Source organism: Agelaius tricolor, unplaced genomic scaffold (genome assembly GCF_023055355.1).
Source record: "Agelaius tricolor isolate 1412-34295 unplaced genomic scaffold, bAgeTri1.0.p SCAF_1, whole genome shotgun sequence".
Taxonomy (NCBI): Eukaryota; Metazoa; Chordata; class Aves; order Passeriformes; family Icteridae; genus Agelaius; species Agelaius tricolor.
The window spans coordinates 61,183,955-61,204,539 of NW_027269261.1; the positions used below are offsets into that span (position 1 = coordinate 61,183,955).

General features: G+C 37.5%; 1 protein-coding gene across 9 annotated transcripts in view; it reads right to left on the reverse strand.

The window, feature by feature from the left end:
• The window catches only part of L3MBTL3 (L3MBTL histone methyl-lysine binding protein 3), a 78,698-nt gene that overhangs the window by 24,766 nt on the left and 33,347 nt on the right, over nt 1–20,585 (reverse strand). For all 9 annotated transcript variants that reach the window (XM_071436862.1, XM_071436882.1, XM_071436871.1 and 6 more), the window contains exons 9-15: nt 19,779–19,914; nt 16,211–16,302; nt 15,522–15,673; nt 6,754–6,830; nt 5,236–5,321; nt 2,984–3,094; nt 1,651–1,765 (exon numbers count right to left, since the gene is read on the reverse strand). In XM_071436862.1, the coding sequence (XP_071292963.1) occupies nt 1,651–1,765; nt 2,984–3,094; nt 5,236–5,321; nt 6,754–6,830; nt 15,522–15,673; nt 16,211–16,302; nt 19,779–19,914 (769 nt within the window). The remainder of the gene's footprint in view (nt 1–1,650; nt 1,766–2,983; nt 3,095–5,235; nt 5,322–6,753; nt 6,831–15,521; nt 15,674–16,210; nt 16,303–19,778; nt 19,915–20,585) is intronic.

The window sequence follows — 20,585 nt, forward strand, 5'->3', positions numbered from 1 at the left end:
TTTTAACTTACATGGAAGTAATATTAACATTTTTAAAATATTCTACATAGTAATAAAACAAAGTCATATTGTTGGATTAATATTTTATTCAGTAATCATTCTATTTTATAAGTATTTGAGTAGATTATTACTTTTTTCCTATTTAATGGATGGTCAACTTCCTCTCCTGTCATATCATCCATTTTAATTTTTGTAGCTTAACAGAAATTTACTTCTACCAGTTGCATCCTAAAAGGGATGAGCAGTGCCTCCTAAGCCACCACCTAGAGGAGATGACATGCTGGGCACCTGTACCTCGTTTCTTTTAATGTCTCAAAAAAACCTAATTTATATATTTTATACTCCCACCTAGGTTAAGTTTTTTATTTATATATCAATCTTACATAATAGAAACGTTGTAACCTTATTCAGCTCTTCTGCCTTATGATACAATTTTTATATATGTGGCCACAGCCTACTTTTCCCACCGGGCTGCTCATCCAGCACACAGGACAGCATATCTCAGATTAAGAAGAAGATATGCAGCATTCTGCCTTCTCCTCATTATTCACTTTGTGCTTTGGCACTTATGGCACTCTATTCAGATTCTGAAGGCAGAATGATTAACTTCCTAACAGGCAATCATCACTGTACTGCTGGAGTGCTCAGAAAACTAATGAATATACTCTGATCACACCCTGGATAGGAGTAATTTCTTCTTGGCATTCATTGACTTGAGGTATTGTGATTTTCAGGTAACACATTCACACTTATCTCAGTTATTTTACATAATGTGACTTATCTCAGTCATTTTACATTAATTTTTTTTCTGAGTACTTGGCATTGCTCAGCATTTTTTATTTTCCAAGCACAGCTGTTTCTGACCTTCTAACAGCTGTGAATACTCAGCACTTGTGCAAACCACACCTCAGAGTCACTACATAAACCAATCTCAGAGAAGAGCACTCACTTAAAAACTCATCTGTTCAAAGTTTGGCTAAAGTGATTTCACTGCCATTATCCAGAAACACGGTGTACTAGGCAGGGATATATCCACCAAAAGGTTTCTTATCCCTGAAACCTCTCCCACTTCTTCAACAAGTAAAGCAAAATCCCCAGAGAGGACAAGCTGGTAAATCCAGTGTTATTACTGGTACCATGCTTCTGTTAGATTTATTTTCAAAGTGGGCACCATTAATCCCTCTTTGCTCAGCTGAAGAAGAAAAGGAAGTTTGTTGTTTCTGAGGATTTGCCACAGCATTTGAAAGCAGTGCCTTCTCAGTGCACTCTGGGCTCCTTTGAGCCAAAAAGCATAGTAACCATCAAGAGAGATGTGAACAAAGGACCTTAAGAGTGATACCCTGCACCCCTACTGAGTGCCACAGCAGTTTCAGTGCTGGCTTTGAGAGGGCCAGGATTTTACACAACAGATCTTTTACATCACTTCTGGTTTTGACTGTGGTTCTTGTATTTCCATTGCAGTAAGGGTCAATAAAACCATCTACTAAAAATGATTAATTACTGACTGTTGATTTTGCACTAAATGTCACATTTGCAATTATTTTGCATATCCTAGTGGCTTCTCTTCTTTGAATGGCACTGGCAGGGGCAAAAGATAGCACAGCACACATGCCTTTTACCATCATTACATTAGAGTGTGGTTTCCCTTACTAAGTGGGGGCTGAAGAGGGTGTCCAGTTTTCATACACCAGCCTGCAGGATGGATATCAGGGCTGTCAACATCAGTCCAATAATCATAAATACTATCCCAGCCATCAAAATGAACCTAAAATACAAAAAGGAGAATAGTGCATTTTAGATCAGGAAAATTCTCCATAAAATCAGTTTACCTGAGTAATCTCTAGAAATGACATGTCCAGTAGAGAAGTCACTTTCAGAGAACTATTTAAGTTGTAGAATACATGTACATTACATTCTGGACTCAGGCATACTCTCACTAAAGTAAACAATAAACAACCATATGTTATATCTCTCACACACCCATGTGTGGATGCATGTACACACAGACACACACAGAGCTCTTTCAACAGATGCTGCAGAGTCAAATTACTCCCTTAGAAGTTACAAATCCTGTCATTTAATACATTAGACTGGGGAATGGGATATTTCTTTATTTTGGGATAGGGTTTTTTTCCATTTCCTTTTTTTTTTAATTTTGCATGTCCAACTTGAAGTAGAAAATGTGTAGGTTGAAGATACTAGTTCTGATGACTTCCTAACAGCAGTTAATTCAGATGATTCAAAATGAAATGTCAGCTGCATCTCCTACTTGAAATAACAGGTATGCCTAGTAAATCTGTACAAACTGCAAACATCCTTCATTTCTAATTGGATATCTGGTATATGTTAGCCCTGCTAACACTTAAGCCCTGCTAACACTTCAGCATGGAAACTGGTTTCATATAATGAAAGAGAATTAATTCAAGTACATAGCTTCTGTAAAAGACATTAAAAATACTTTAACTTAGTTTAATCCAATCCAAAGCCCATAATTAACAGAAACTTCAGAATTGCAGAAATCACTGACAAAGGACAAAAGATCAGGGCTCTTTCATATCTCCCATATATCTCTCGCTTCCCCTTGGAAACTTATAGAAACATATTCAATTAACATAGACCAAATATTTTATGGTCCCTAATACAAATATCAAAGCAGCCCTTTGACACTTTTCACACAGTAATCACATTTCTTGATAGAATAGACAATTGTCTTCTACCAACTATTCCCAAAGCAATTTTCCAATATATTCAATTCTGCTCTCTAGCTACCCACCTCAGCACAAGTATCTAAGAAAATAACAAAACCTATTCCAAAGGAATTTTGCATAGATCAATTAGTGAAAAGCAAGAGCAAAAGCTTAGGAGGACAGCGCAATACCACTTATTTCTTCCCATGATTAATTTTACAACCTCAGGATTTTGGTTTTATGATGTCCTCATCATTTACTTAAGTAGGATAGTACAATAAGACAGAGGAACTTACTTTTATTCTGTAGTCATCAGTATCTACAATGGTTGCTACTCTGATAAATACTGGATTTCTCTTGTCAACCACTTCAAGTTTCATATTTTTCTGAAAGCCATGAGAAGGTTTCTAGAAAAGAAGAACAATACTGTATGAAACAACAAAACTTAAAAATCTGATGCAGCTATAAAATATATATAATCCATCAAAAACTTTCTGCCTTTATTTTTTCAAATCTGCTCTCCCTCTACTAGAAATTCAAGCATAAAAACATAATTCAAACTAGACTTATCAATATAGTGAAACAAAGTAACCACTTGGGGATTCCAGGTTCTCCTGGAGCGGACTGGATTCAAGCCATCCAAGGATGTAAATGGATATCTTTGGTTTGAATCAGTTTTCTTCCCTAAATTCTCTATAAAAGTTTTCCTGGAGGTTTTGGCCAACAGTTTCATTACAATATTTAATAAGGCTTTACATACCAGCTGCCTGAAATGTCTATGAAATTGTCTACAGGAAATATTTGTGTTTTCTGATATGTATTTTTGTTTCATGAATCAAACCCTTTTCCAGTCTCTTCCTGAAAGCATAACTAGTTCACAGCATAACAGTAAAAAAACAGGACCAAATGCCTGGGTTTGTAATACTATTTTGATAAAATTAGTTTCTTTGGTAGGAGTATCAGATTTTGTATTTGTCATCTGTAGTTATGAAAACTAAAGCAAAATTATTTCCATTTTAAAGGAACATATTCACAAGACTAGTTACGAGGTTTATTCTCATTTTTATGAAAACAATGTATTGGTCGCTCTAGGACTTTGTAGAGTAGTAGTGTTTTTCCTTCAGCTGCAGCTTAAGAACTCAATTTTCCCCCATAATACAACACAAAACACTGTTACTGTCTCAGATATAAACAAATAACTTCCTAATCCTTGCTTGGGGTATTTGGCTGAGAATGTAAGATTGAGAAATACAACCAAGACAGACACATCTTGGGGTGATAAACTGCAGGTCATGAATAACCTCTGCTAATCTACTGACCCCAGGAACTGCTATAAACACCCCATTTTGCCTTTTGTTAATCCAGCTCTTAGCAAAGTTGAGAATTAGTGTCCCTAATATGAGAAGCTGAGGCAAACGTGCTTCGGGGTGCTGTGAGACAAGGGCTGGGAGCTACCGGCCACGCAATGCTGGCTCCCAACAGCAATCCAAGATGAACAGAGGGATGGAGCCCCTCTCCTGTGAGGAAAGCCTGAGACAATTGGGTTTGTTCAGCCTGGAAAAGAGATGGCTTAGTAGCTTAGGGCTGATCTCATTGTAGCCTTCCAGTACCTGAAGGGAGCCTATGAGAAAGACAGAGAGGGGCCTTTTTACAAGGGCATGTAGTGACAGGACATGGGGAAATGATTTCAAACTACAAAAGAGTAGGTTTGGATTAGATACTAGGAAATAATATTTTACTGTGAGGATGATGGGGCACTTGAAACGGGTTGCCCAGAAATGTGGATGTCCAACCCCTTGAAGTGCTCCAGGCCAGTCTAAATGGAGCTCTGAGCAACCTGGTCTAGTGAAAGGTGTCCCTGTCCATGGCAGGGGGATTGGAAACAGATGATGTTTATGGTCCCTTCCAGCACGAGCCATTGTGTGATTCCTTTCTGCAGTACTGACCATCACTGAAATCTTAAGATCTCAAAAAGATGGATCACTGAAAGAAACTAGCAAGGACAAAGATAAAAGAAAAGGATGTTGCCCACAAACACCATAGCTAAGCTGGGGAGCTGCCTGTGGGTGCTGCCCACATGTCCTAGCTGCACGTTTGCAAAAGAAAAATTCTGTTAAAGGGCACTGAAAACAAGCCCAAGACAATGGACTAGATGGACAAGCAGACTAACCTCTTACATTCATTTTTACACTGTATCTATGGCACCATCTAAAATGTACAAAAATACAAATCTTCAAAATACGTTATCATGACTCAGTAGCTATCTCATTATTTGTAATAAGTAGGCAGTAATTTTCCATAGCAAATTACACTCATTAGTAATACATTTGTAGCATTTAATCCCATTTGTAATAATTAAAATAATGCATTAATAGTTATTTATAATAATCTGATTTTTAACAGTGAACTGCAAACTTGCATAAAAATAAAACACCTATTTGCAACTAATTAATTGGATCCATTTGGAAACATAAGAACGCCATATATGTATTAAACAAATTAATTATGTGAACTTAAAAGAATGAAAGAAATTTAAGCATTTTCTCACCACTTTAAAAGCCCTTGCAGGTGCAGGTAATGAACTGGTTTCTTCCAAATACTTCTCCCAAGAAAAATGCTTAGCATGTGGATAATCTGGCACAGAAGAAACATGAGCAAAATTAAACACAGCAGTGCAAAAAAATGAAGTTAATGTCTAATTACAGAGTGCCCAGCACTTTTATAATACTGTTTTGATTTATACACTGGACTTATAAAATCATTGCAAGAAAGGCTCTTCTAAATTGTCTCTGACAAATTCACCATACAGGTTAAAAGAGTCAACAATCCTCTCATACACACTACTGAGTACCTATTGTACAGGATTGCTCTGGATATGAGAATATTCTGTGATTCCCTTTGCAATATAAATAATGTGGAATGGCAAAATCTGTCCACTTAACTGAGGAAATTAATTCAAGTAATGAACAGGTGAACAATCATTCACTGGTGAACAATCTAATCAGTGATAGCTTTGTACCACAGTTGAGCACACCTGACTACTTGTTAGTCTTTTAGCGAACAATTTTTTACTAAGTTTCTTACAAAATACCCTGGACATTATGAATAATCTACAGACATCATCAAAGAAGATGTTGCCTTTCTTAGAAAATGTCAAATTTATAAACATTCTAAGGAAGAAACACAAAGACTGCTTGGCTGTTAAAGAAAAGGCCGTGCCTGTCCTTCAACTTTACTCTGCACCAGAACTTAAACTTGATGTTTAAATATTAGTATTCATAAGCTAGAAGAGAACAAAAACAATTCTAATTTGTTTTACAAGGGATTCACTGAATAATAGGCTGCAATTAACCTCCTGGCAGACAGACTGCTTATGACTTTTCAAGAGTGCTGGCGATTAGAATTTTTGTCAAAGTCGGTTTTAACCAATTAAAACTTTCCATGTTCTCAAACCCCAGATGCCAGTTTCTGCAACAGGGCATTTAGGTGATCCAGCCATACACAACAGTCCTGAAAAACATTTCAGGTTTCACACTAATGAATACACTTCCTTCCTTCTTTATCATCTCTCTCATAGCATTTTCCTTAATTTCAAAGACCCCTTACGAGTTTGATTCCTTGATCACGTTAAGACAATTTTCTCATCAATCCATTACCTTGCACACTTAGTTCACATGAAGATGTTTCTCTTATGCAATGATTTCATGCAAGTGGAATTTGCTTTATCAGCATTTTCAGAACGTGAGTCTTACAGTACTTGTCAGCCAATCAGCCAAAATGACAAACTTGTTCAGATTTCAAGGGAAATCTTTTGAGTAGATGTCTCTTTACTAAATCAGTATATACTTGCATACTTAATGCCAAACATCTATTACACTTCTGCTTTCAATATATTAAGTCTTGTTAAAAAAATTTACGGCTCTGCAAATATCAATTCCTGATTACAGAAAGAAAAAAATTCAGGAGAGGTAAATTGTAAATTTTAGTGATGTAGATTTGTAAATTTTAACAATGCTAGCTGACAATGGCCACCTTAAATCTTTCAGACATGCAACAATATACAAACCTGGTGGAGTGATGAGAGTTCTTTTATGTTCTTTACACCATCCAACAGGATGAATATGTGGGCTAGCTGCCTCACACCTGGAGGAAGGGGAGAAAAAAAGGGCCTGAAAAAGCAGCTCTTCAGACATCCTGTTATGCTTACAAACCAAGACCTACAAGAAAGATATAAATTCCAAACAACGCACAACACCTTCAACTTAAACTGCAAACATAACCTGAAGACACAAACACATCTAACACAGACTTGTTACCACCTATATAAGCATAAGGCTTTATTTGCAATTTTGTTGGAATATCAAGAAAATCTAAATTAGTGGTAGATCTCTTGAGAATCTGTGATGCTGTTCACAAGCAGACATTCTTGGTAGAATCATGTTGGCTACTTGCAAGAACACCATAATCCCATCAAAGACGGATGGAGTCTTGCAATGCCAAGACCAAAATTTGAAATCAGAAACTTAAAGATCTTGTTGAAATCAGAAACTTAAAGATCTTGATTAATGGTCCAACGTTGCACCTGGAGGCAGAGGAGGAAATCACATACAACTTCAACACACTGCCAATAGTAAGAAAAATTCAAAAGTGGATTATGAGTGGCTTAAATGGAGCTATAAACATGTTACTGTAACCCAACAGCACATAAGCAAAGTAAGTCTGAGAAAAACTCTGAAAAAAAACCAACCAAAAACCCAAACCAAAACCAAAAAAAACTCAAAAACCAACAAAACAAGCATTTGAGGCCCCAAACTACACAAAAGAATTAGTGATCCAAGACTGCAAACTGCTCTTAAGAAACAGATCAAACTCTTTTACTCAGAGTTAACAACTCCCCATATTTTCTGTAAAGTGCATCCTATTTTGCACGACTGCAGTTGCCTGTGGCATGCCAAAAGAGCCACAGAAGACTAGCAGAGGCAGGGTGAGCTACATGTGCTGGCATGTGTCTCAAGCAGTGAGAGATTGCTCTCACTGTGCTCACTGGGTCAGTTACATTGTGCACAGAGGAAATCAGAAGTGAGTGCTGCCTATCAAGTCTTACAAAAACAAACAAGAGACACACACTGTAAAGAAACTGATCTAAAAGCAGCCAAGAGAAAACCTGTTTAAGCCTTCTGTAATATTAAATTATTATACATAGAACTATATATCCCTATTACATTTTAGGAAATTATTTCATAACATAACACATTTTGACAATAAAACACAGTGTATATAATATATAATGTATATACCAAATATTATATTAGTACTCATATTATTGGTAAAGGCAAAAAGTAAGCCTGATCTACAGGAAAAGTAAAAAACTGTCAGTCTCTGCTGTGAAATATGCACCATCCCTACGTGTGCATTGGTACTTACTGATGGTTTTTGAGTTGGCCGAACAATTGACAGTGTTTTTTTAATGAAATGCATTGTATTTATGTAGCCAGGATGACTAAGATGACTAAACATGCTGCTGACACAAAAGGCCAGCATCACTCTGCATGGCACTGCACTACACTGTGCAAACACACTGTTTGCCTCTGTTTAGTTAAAAACTCCTATATTGTAACCATGTAGATCTGCCCTTAAGGACCTCACTTCTCTTAGGATCCTGCCCCACCTAATTTCTTCTTTAGTTAAATAAACTCAGTACCACAGTGCACAACCTCTCTCCTCCACTATTTCCTGTCCCTAAAGGTGTTTCAGTAGCTGACATTAAATATTTCCAGCTATTCCCCCCCTCTCTTCTGGAGAGCCCCACCAGCCTTTCCACCTCTCCAGTGGCCACGAGCTCAGTGTCCCACTCCCTGCAAGGACCCAGCAAAGCCAAAAATTGAAGCCTGAGTAAGCTGAAGTAGCTAAGGCCTTCATTCCCAGTTCCCCAGGGAGAGATCAAGAAAGTAACCTTAAGCAGCTAAGCAATAGTCTAGGCTCAAACACTGTGTCTCCCTCCTGTGTTTTCCAAACACTTCTAAATACTTAATGAGACAAGAAGACAGAGAGCAACCATGCATGAAGACACATACTTCATATAATAATCACTGAGCAAAAACACCAAACCACTCATGATCTAGTTTCTATTTAATCCCTCTCTGAAGTCAATGTCTCCATCATTAGGCTGGAGAATAACAGGTATTCTTGCCACTTTACCTCAACCTGAGTTACTGATGCAAAATACCAAACAGTGTGGGGCTGCTCTCTCTGTGTCTCTATAACTCTGAGTGTTATAAAATAATTGTTATCTGTATCTACCCAGAAAGTATTAGCATGCTGGAAGTTCAAATTAATTAGGTTCCCCTAATTAATATACTTCTAACATATCACATGCTGATAATGTGCAATACCTAAAAGGGTGCAGTGAACTGTGCATGAGAGAAGAAGAAACTAAAGGTGAATTACGCAGGCACTCCACAGTCTTAAGATCCAAAACACCAGGTCTGCAGATCTGGGACACAAACATACTTTAGGGATTGCAAAAAGAAACACAGCACAGAAAAGATTGTAGACTGGACCCTGGGCTATACCATATTGCAGTTTTGAACCTTCCTTACATAAAAGAAAAACGAAGGAGAACACCATAATTGAAATACATGGAGTAATTTTTTTTCTTTTAAATCTGGGAACTATTTTACATGGTGTCTAAAATTTGGTATGGATAAACTTCAACAATAGAAATGGCAGCCTGGCTGCTCCAGAAGATGGTCTCACAACAAGCACTCCTCTAGCCTTCTACCTAAACAGAGTGAAGCACTAATGATGCAAAATACTGGCCAACATAACATCATTATCCTGTGGCTATATATATATGAAACAATTCTGCTAGTATTTCTTTGTAATGATGCCAATCAGATAATTTCAAGCAGATAAAACCTACCCTAGATAGACTCTGCAATGGCTCTGACAATAGCCAAGGATTTTAACTCAGTTCATGAATACCAACTTTTTGTCCTTCTACAATATATAAAGCTATATTGTATGTATTTAATATTTAAAATATCACACCAGGCACTCTCTAAATTGCTGAAATTGCCATCATTAAAAGGAAGCAAAGGAAGCAAGAGTCCTTTTGTGATAATTTAGCATTGTTAAAACTCAGCACCTGACTCCTAGAAATGTTTTGCCTCCAAAAAATAAGAAAAAAAAACAGTGAGTCATTCATACTTCCTCTGGCCTCTTCCTTTCTCTTTACAGCAACTCTGAAGAGAAGCTAACCTGAACATGGGCCAGCACTCCTCTCTTTGATCCCTCTTACACTGGGAGTTTTACATGTATGAGATATACTTCTGCACTGAAAAAACATATTCTCTTACTTCCTAAAATGTTTTGAAGTAAAGTTCACAAATGATTTTCAAAACTCTCCCAAGTTAAATTTGGGAACCAGTCCCATGCTCAGGATCACTATGGTATTATCAGTATTATACTTAAAATAATCAAGCAGGTGTGTAAAAGCACTTATCAGGACAAACCTCCTAAATGCATTTGGTTTGGTTTGATTTCTCAAGTATAGTCTGAACATACATTTTAATAAAACTCTGAAAAGTGAATGCCACTGCACACACTTTTTGCCTTGAAGATTCAAGAAGAAGCAAATGACCAAGGAATGCTGCAATGAAAGATGCATTCCTGGAAGATGCTCTGACATTACAGTGAGCATGGAACACAAAGCAACCTGTGATTCAATAGCATTGCAAAATAGCACTATGAAACATCTACAGACTTTAATTTGCTTTAGAGAAAAACCCACTCATTACAGATAAGCCTATGAGCAGCTTCTGCAACTGCAGTGGACTAAGGAAAAAAAAAGATCCCTGTTCCAGCAAAATCAGATCACACAGTCCATCTTCACCTACTGATTTCACACAGCCTTTTAGCTTCTAACAGTTAATTTAACACTAGAAAGTAGAGACACAATTTAAAGTAAAACTATTATGCTTTAATGTGTGTTATTTAATGGACATGTATCTAGTTTGGAAGAACAACAATAGACTAAGCCTTAAGAGTTGTCAACTGGAATGTTAAAGGCTATGTTGACCTTTCACAATCAATTTGCCACATCCCACAGCTTTCTATTTCCTTTGTTCCAAAACAGAAGGCAGATCATCCAGCTCACATGCTTCATAAAACACTATGATCCATGAATTGTGAGGATGCTTACTAGGCCAAAAAAGGTTACCAACACTAGCAACAGCTGAAGGATTGTGCACCTCCAAACCTACCTACCCCTGGGCCACAGCAGAGCACCAACACCACCTTCTGCTGAGCAGTACAGATGTGACAAATGCACGCTCGACTAATAAAACGAGATTACAATGTCCACACAATTCATGTCACTTGTGAACCATTCTTTCTGTTGTGTGAGAACATGCAGTCAGAAAAAGAAATCTAATATCCATACTGGAAACTGAAGCTAATCCAGAGAGCTGAAGTGGAGCCAAAAGCAGCAGAGTGCACCAGCTGAACCTGTAAGAGAGCCACACAGAGGGACAGAACAAATGACAGCCTCCTGAGTTGTGGACATCTTAACTACAGAAAAAAACATCAAAGCAGGGAAGAGCTACATGATGTAAATGGCCAGGAAATAGTTCTGCAATAAGGAAAACCGAGAGCAGCTGACAACATGATTCCCTGGTGTGTGCACCACTTTGCCTGAAAAGAGCACATGTAAGGTTCAGCAGTCCTTAACTCACGGCAGGAGGGCACATCCCAGTGGGGAGACACACATGGAAGACAACTTAATATTCTTCTACTGATCACTTTCACCTGTCCTGCTAATTTTTCCCAAAAATCTGTTTCACATATACAGCTCATCCCAACTAGATCAAGAGAGATGGATGATAATGCTTGCTGCTGAAAAAGTTAGTACTCAATTATTTCAGCAAAATATTTTCTTAAATAGGTCCCCACATCTGGACAGATTTTTTAATTAAATGGTCAGCATTGCCTTTACAATAAGTGTATGTGTTATAATAATTTTCTATTTTGAAATGATTTCTGATTTTCCCTTTTGAGAAACAAACCTTTTAATATTTTGATATTCACTTTAGTAAGTGTAGATACAGTCTGTAATGAAAATGTTATCTATCAAAAACCATTCATACACACATGGCCCATACACCCATAAATAATAATGTGCTCTCAAGAATGCTACTTATACAAGTTCTTGTTTGTGACATGTCAGTCATCCAACAGAGAAAAAAAAAGAAATAAAAACATAAAAACTATCCTGCAGCCCCATCTAGTGCATAATTGAGAATACTTCATCATTGACAAGTATAAAGCTGGTACAATTTTATGTCAGGGCTTCTCAAAATGTAATCCAGGAGGTTATGGCATGCATCCAGAGGTGGTATAGCACTCCCATAAAACATTATCATATTTTCTATTTAAAGTCTGATAAGAAAGCTGCACAGTGATTCACAGGAAACTTAGGGTCAGATAATGGCTCATTATCCATCTAAACAGTTAAACGCATGCACTGTGACTCATGCTTCTTTAAGATTGTTTTATCTTCTTTTTGATGTAATACTACTCCTCCAAAAAGACAGTTCCTTTCAAGGAGAGAGTGGAGCAAAATTAATTATCTCAAAAATGAAACAAGCAGAGAGCAGCTTTTAAGGACTTGGCTGCTAGGAAAGTAGTAAATACTGATGGACAACAGGGCTGGGCTCTTACTTAGTCTCATGACAAAGTCCAGTCTGTTCCAAAAGTCATACAGATCAAAAAATGGTTCCAAAAATCAAAAGCTATTTTATTTTCACAGCAGGCTTCAGAAATCATTTTCCTATGCAAGACAGACAGGAACAGAGCAGTAAGTGGCACACAGGCCACTGTATTTTAACACACTCCTGGTAAGCTGATCCCAAAATCTGCCTGTACAGACTTCTCTGCAAGGGAAGTTCAGACCAAGCCAAGGATGAATGAGGGTACCCAGAGCCTGGGATGCAGTATGTGCAGCACAGCCATTGCACCACTTCTCCTGTGGGCAAACAGCAACAAGCTGGCACAGCTTCACCTCTTTCACAAGCTCTGGCTATGTTTCCATTGGTCACAAAAAAATTCAGAAGATGAGGCAACATCAATCTGTGTGTAAGCAAAACAGAGAAATATAGGATGGACGTGTAGTTATTTCATAGTTCTCACATACCAAAAGATTCCCAGTTCCATTTCCAGGTTCAGACGATGGTAAGAAAATTGAGAAGTTCCACTGAACAAGAACGCCTTCAGCTTTCAAAGCAGTATTATGTTTCATCAAAAGAGATGGAAAAGATGGAAAGGACCTGGAGGCTTATGTTGTATAGGTCAAACTTCTCCTTCACTAAATAAAATCTTGAATTTGACAATTTTGTTCACTTTTGTTCCATCTAAAAGCCACTATCAAAGGAAAATTTAATAGGATTTATAATATACTGAAAGTAGCAAGACCATGCATTAAAGAGCTGTTGTAATGACTAATTCTAGCCAGGATACTTACTTTCAACCAAAAATGTATTTTCTAATGCTCAGAAAGAAAGTAAGGAAGAGCATCTTCAGGCTGAAAGCCTGGAGCCTAAAAACCCTTAGGCAATCGTAATGGGTTTCTGTTGCCTGAAGTCACAATATCAGTCAACTCTCTTTTAGGTATACAAAAATAGGAAAGTTTTTTTTTAACCTCAGTGAGAAAGTTCAGCCTACTCCAAATAAAACACAAAACGTACACAGAGAAAAGATGCATTTGTTTGAAAATAACCAACATACACAAAATAAGTAATTTCACCTTCATTATTATTCTGAGATTGAAACTTACATGCAGGCACAAGGAAACTGTGAGGTTCAGTTCTGGGTAATCTCAAAAAACCTTTTTGTTTTTAGTTAGAGACAGCAGTTGGTAGACATGAAATGTATGCACCTAAGATATTTTAAGGCCCTTACAAACCTGATATCTAAAATTAAAAATATGAGTGGGATGCATTCAGGTTACATTTTCATGCTCTCTTTTGGTCAGACACTCCACTGCTATTTTCATTTGCCGCTCTTTTCTCTCATTTTCTTTCTTTCTCTCTCTCTCTACTCACTATTCTCAATGCAATGCTGAGAGGTAGACCACATCACTGAGAATTTGATTTCCATGTACAGTACTTCCAGGAGCATCTTGCTGCTTCCAGAAAGGTATTTCACAAGTTCACCAAAAGAACAAAACTTTAGCTTGACCTCAGTGTGAACACAGCTCCAGTGATTTCTGAAAACCTATAGAAAAACACATAAGCTTTCCACGTCAAATTTTTCATCCTTTAGGAGGGTTTTATGTCATGTATTCTACATTTAAAATTCAGAAAAACCACTTCAGGATACTATAACTAATACTATAAATGTAAAGCTTGGTTATGTACTTGAAAAGTACTTCGCCCTCCTCTGAAAAGACTGGTGGACAAAGTTCCTGTTGACATTGGAATATTAACAAGTCTGAAATTCAGTATATGCCTGCTATACAGATTGCAGTATTTTAGAAAGATACCTATACTACCTCCGAACAAACTATGGGATATATTACACTGTGTTTTCCCTAAAAGCTTTGCTTAACTGCCTTTTTAATTCTTAATTAATGTCATAGCTATTATTAGTTAACAGTCAATTGTTAAGATATCCACACTAAGTTTCCCAAGTCCCCAGTTTCCTGATGCTTTGTAGAGAAAATGTATGGTTTGTGTTACTTTGTGGAATAATTGCTAATCTTTCTGGTCTTTGACTCATATAGTCTATTATCTTGATATTCAGTTCTTGACTTTACTTAACTGACTGTTCACTACTGCTTCAGTAATTCAGTTCTACTTCAGTTTATTTGTCACATTGTCACAAAACTATAAAAGTAACTTCTAATCTTTGTGAGTCCATCCCTTGAAATAATAATTTTGTGGCCATTCTCACTGACATAGTGCCAAAGTAGTCATCAAATACAGATGAAGAAATTTTTCTTCATTTATTTTATAGGCTCAGCTACACAATTAAGTTGCCACTGCTGAACCCTGGCCGTGAAGGGAATCCACAACAATGCTCTCTACCTGTTCTGCAGTAACTTACTCTCCAAAGACTGCAAGGTAAATGACATTGCTCCAAATGATCTGTCAAATGAAGATGCAAATACAAACCTGCATTGTAACAGCCTAAATCTCCTTCACTATCTTTACACTCCTAGTACATCCTGCTCCATCCACTGACTTTCCTATAGATACACACAGCCCCTCCACCATAAAACATGCAGAAAGGTCACCTCTAACGCAGGTCAGAATAGCAGGATCTCAGTTTCCACTGGAATATAGAACACAGAGGACTAAAACCAGATTTTGCCACTATCCTGATGCTTTATAGAACATGACTACATTTTGGTTTCAACATAAATGGATCAAGACCTTATGAACACATGCAGCCCTTTCAATTTACAATTCACATTTACAATTGTAAGTAAAACTAACTCCAAGTACACTTAGTCTCATTATCATGGTGTATATTCTCCACTGAAGAGATCAACCTCAGAAATAATATGTAATTGAAACCAATCCACAACTCCAGATGCAGCAGCACACACAAACACTCATTCAGCACAACCTTGGCATTTTTTACATGCAACTTGACATGGGAAAATTGATTCCTCCCGTCTGCCACTGAAACCTACTTTGGTGGCCATACTTATAAATCCAGCAAAAGTTGGTATGGTGACTGCATCACCAGTCTGGAAAGTATCACAGAAAACAGCACTTAAAGAGAACACATTTCTGATACATCTCACTAGGATACAAAACAAAAACATCATACCAGTAGTCATAACTCTCATCCCAGTTGTCAAAATGAACCAGAAAACGATTGTCCACCATGTCTGTTACCGTGGCAACACAAATGAAAGTCGGGTTCTTCTTGTCTACAGCTTCCAGCTTCATCCCCACTCGAAATCCCGATGGAATCACTGTCTACATAGAGGAAGACATTTAACTGAAGATAAATACTATAAATCCAGAAATCTCCCCATTGTCCACAATCAATATATTCATGCCATTTCCAAATTTCCCAATTAACTGTCCCAACAGAGTGGCAGTGGCCTAATTAGCTGACATGAGAGATGCTCAAACACAAAGACTTCTGGTTAATGAAAGAAAAAAAGTCCTAAATATGCTGCTAAAATGAAATGTGTTAGTTTTATCTGTCTTAGATAGTCTCTCTGAAAGACCATTCTTGTTCCACAAGATTACAGTGCAAGACACAGTACAAATAACAAATCTTTAATTTAAGAATGCATCAGAAGTTTAAACAGATCAGTAGAAGAGTAATGAGCTGGAACTGCAGAGGTTAGCTGTGCAATGGAGGATGTTAGAATGTTATTCATTTTGCTGTAAACACTTTTGTTTTAAATGTCAGACTCAAGTCTGCCATCACTGAAATGCGCTATGAGTCTCTACCACACACAAGCATGCTCACAACTACACCATTAGTAACAAGTGAGTACTTACTGCATTCTGGTTTTCAAACAGTGATTTAGGAGCAGCTTGAGCCCTGCATGCCTTTAAGTAGGAGGGCCAGCTGAATTCTTCTTCCTTATATCCTAAATGAGGGTTGTAAAAGAAGGGCAAGAAATTATGGGCATGAGACACACGTATCAGTAAGAGACAAATTTTATAGTTTTATCTTCTTCCCTTTGAACAGACATCTCCAAGAAGCACAGCCTAAAAGTCATCTCTTTGTCTCTCCCAAAGAAAACCTCATCTTACCACCACCTGTCTGCCTCACAGGTACCACCTCACTTCCCTGTGCTGGTCTCACTGACACACACACAGAGCCAACAAGTGTTCTCCAGCTGCTTTTCAGTCTGTTGCTTTTACTTCAGAATCAGTAAAAGACCTACAGATCCTGAAGTTCTTCCCACTATGTCTGTCAGTCCAAGAAAAAAAATATCCCTTCTCCTCCAGACTTCACCATATTACATCATCAGGCTACCACTAACACAGCATCATCACTACTAGCTTTAAAACAACCCCCCTAGGTTACATCAAACCAGTTACTTACACTACCAATGCCTCAGGACCCCTTTTCAATTTACAGTGTAAACTCTCCCCTGCATGGACATTATACATTTTTTATTCTGTGTATACAACACCTGAAAAGAAATCTGTTTTTCTGTTAATATTTAGGGGGAAAAATTACAAATAATTCATAATATATTGAACTGCATAAAATAATCTCCAAAATACCATTTGTAGTTCTAATCTAAAAAACAATGCTAGGAGTTGGAAGCAAACAGATTTACTCCTTCATTTTTCTGTTATGTAACAGTTACAGAAACGTCTCTTTTAGTCAATATGTTACAACCCAGTAAAGTAAGACCAAAACCACAACAAATTTCAGTGAGTGACTGCCTTTACTGAAATGTGTCACCTCTTAACTACTTGAAGTATTACTCAAATACGCCAGAGGCAATTGCTTTGTTTAATCTTCTCATATTATAACCTTCTCATAATCTCATATTATCCCAGGAACCGCAAATTGAAAACCTTCACCTTCTCTGTATAGAGCTTTCTCACTTTAAATAGTACTCAGCATAAATTAACCTACAAGTCCAAACAAAAATACTTTTCTTATCCTCCAATTGTCTGTTGTCTTGATACACTACAGCTGTGTGTCAAGCTTTGAAACCATTTTTATGTTGTATGCATATTATATTTCAAATGTATGTATATTATATTTCAAATGCTGTATCATTTGAAACCATTTTTAAAGCAATACAGTACTTAGGCTTTTCATTTTTGCTTTGTAATTCTAGAGAGTATTCAAACCTAAGTCCAAGCTCACAGCAGACAATAAAAAACTCCCACCTACTACATGAGTGAAGGGATCAGTTACTGGGACTAGGACAAAGCCCATGGAAAAAAAATTTGTTTTAGTAGGCTGTGAAACTGTTTCTGGGCAGCATGGGTCTTCCTGTCACCAAATGAGAAAGGGAGATCTTAAGCTCCTAACTCATCTCTCATAACAAGACCAAAGGTCAATTTGATTTATTCACTGCAGATATAGATCAGTTGTAGGAATGTTCCCCAGTCAATGCAATTTTTACATGCATATATATACATGTACATCCATTCTCTTGCTGCAGATTTTGCCTGTGTGAGATAAAAAAGTGCCCTCTTCTACACAAAATGAATAGTGTCCTGACCACCATCTTTTTTAATTTCTGTGAAATCTAGTTTGATTTTGCCTCTTACCTCTCCTATATCTGCTGAAAGCCCAGCAACAGCTGCCTGCTGCCTGTGCTGCTGTGGGGGTGGGAGACATCCCATCACAAGATCTGTCCTGCCCAGCAGCACTAAGAGTTACCCATCTTTCCATTTTAATAAACATGGATAGAAATACATTTCAGAAAACAAGTAAATAATATTCTTCCTGTCTCATGTCCCTTACTCCCCACCTCCTGCCCCCCCAAGTCAGACCACCAGGTTCCAAATTGCTTAGGGTTTATACTGTGAAGGTCATAAATTTGTATTTTAGCTGGAAAATTGAAGGCTACTGACACAAACTTATGAGTTCTTCTCTGGGGTGCTATTTTATGTGAATACTGTGTCCTATGCCATAACTCTCATTGGCTTTAGCATCTGTAAAATTTGCAATGGGCGCTACAGGAATCATTATTAAAATGTCATAACACAGCAAAATAAACCAATCTGTCCAATCCAATTAAAATAGAACCTACAACTGGCATATTATCCTTCCCCTTGGAAAAACAGTTCTTCCAGGGGCAATCATTCATGGTTAACAAAAGTTTTCTAAACCAGGCATGTAAGATTAAAAGGTGACAAATCCTTGTCATAGATACAAAACTTACTAACCACACTGTAATAACACAGGAAGGCTGTAACTGGGAACTACCCATTTGCTACATGCAAATTATTACATCAGCAAAGGCCAGCCTTCTAAGAAATTCTTATTTATGTTCAAGGAATTGCTATTTCTACACAGCCAGTTATGCAGAACTGTGTCCCAAGACAAGCAGCACAGTGTAGCCAGAGTGGAGCTTGCAGAGCACTCAGAAGAGCAGCTCATGCCCCTCAAGGCTCACACAAAGAAATGCCATCCTCTCACACTGGCAGGCCCCATGTACACTTCCAGTGGCTTTACTGTCACTTTTCCACACCTGAGCCCTTACATCTACAGTTTTGTAATTCTCTGCAAGCACATCCTCTTGAATCTGTGCACTCCTCGTCTTCCAGCCCTTCTAAATCACACTGTACTACCCTCACTGTGTATGGCAAAATGGCACATTCATTTACATCTCACTTTTCAGACTTCAGGACTTGCTCCCTTCATCCCCACATACTCCCTCCCTATTCCAAAAGGACCACATCTATCTATTTTTCATAGTACAGTTCAGTACATATACCCTCCAATTGCCAAAAGAAGTTACACAATGTGAAATGGAAGTAAATTATGCAAGTAAATTACACACATTTCAATACCTGTATACCATTTACATAATCCATGTGCAAATTACACTTTCAGGCTTGCAATCTTACCTCTTTTTCTCCCTATTGATCTGTTCATTCCTCTTTTTGTCTCTATTTCAGACTTAATCTTTGTGGAAATAGCACAGTCTTTATTAGTCTGTGCCAACATTTGTACAATAACAGTGATCACTATGCAGTAGCAAAAATGTCCTAAGACCTTCCACTAAAGGACCCTCAGCTGCCTGTGAGACCTCAGTTTAAGCATAAATATGTCACCAGTATGCTGCCATTTTCCTTGCAATACGCTGGGGTCTAGGCTTGCTGCTTAGCTGTTTTTTTTTTTCCTAATGCCTTACAGTTGACTCTTATGGCCCATTTTGTTTTCTTGGTTTCTCTGAATTTCCACTGAATAAAAGGCGCATGATTTTGAAACTGAATTTTTAGGCAAGATATGTATTTAATTTGCCATTTTCAAATACTCTTGACTAAACAAACTAAAACATTTCTGGCAGAAAAAAAAAATACAGCATTAGACAGGTACTCAATCTCAGAACTGTGTAAGACACAGATTTAAACAAAGCAATACCTTTAGGTGGATGAAGCTTGTGACCTGTTTTTTCACACCATCCAACAGGATGAATGTCTGAAGAATCAGCATTCACCCAGAAATCGTAACAATCTGGGTATCCATCAAAATGTAGTCTTATTCTGTAGCCACAAACCTAAAAGCAAGAATTGACAACATACAACACTAAGACCTTTGCCCTACATATAACCACTTCCATTCAATAATATGTATAATCACTGTATGTTTTCAGTCAGCTTTTTACTTCTGCCCAATCCAGCACTGGATGAATAATTTCATTTGATAAAAAGGAGAGAATTAAAAGGCAAAGCTATTCTCAGTCTGAGTGCCTCCTCTTCTGGTCAAAAGAATTTAACTAAAAGCTGGCTATTGCCAGTAGTGCTCAAAAACTTGACAATGGTTCAACTCAGCATCAAAGTAAAACATAAGCCCTACAGAAGAGCGTGAATACATCTGATACAACCGAGGACAAAGTGCAGATAATGAGGTTCTCAAGCTATCCTGATTAACTGATATGCAAGGGAGCAGTGAACAATAAGTATGTTCAAAAGGCTCTCCAGAGAGATACTGAAAACTGTTTAAGTAAAGATGAGAAGTCAGTGGAGGTATTCCCCAGAACTTCATTATTCCATGAAGTAATAAGTCAACCACTGAGAAGAGAAGAAAAACAGGACACAATACTGTCTCTGTACAGAAGGTCTCCACATCTCCCTGAGTGCCAAATGCCATAAATTTACTGCAGCCATCAGTGAAAAATCTCAACATCAACCCTATTTTATATTTAATTTGTACTCTGACATAACTTCC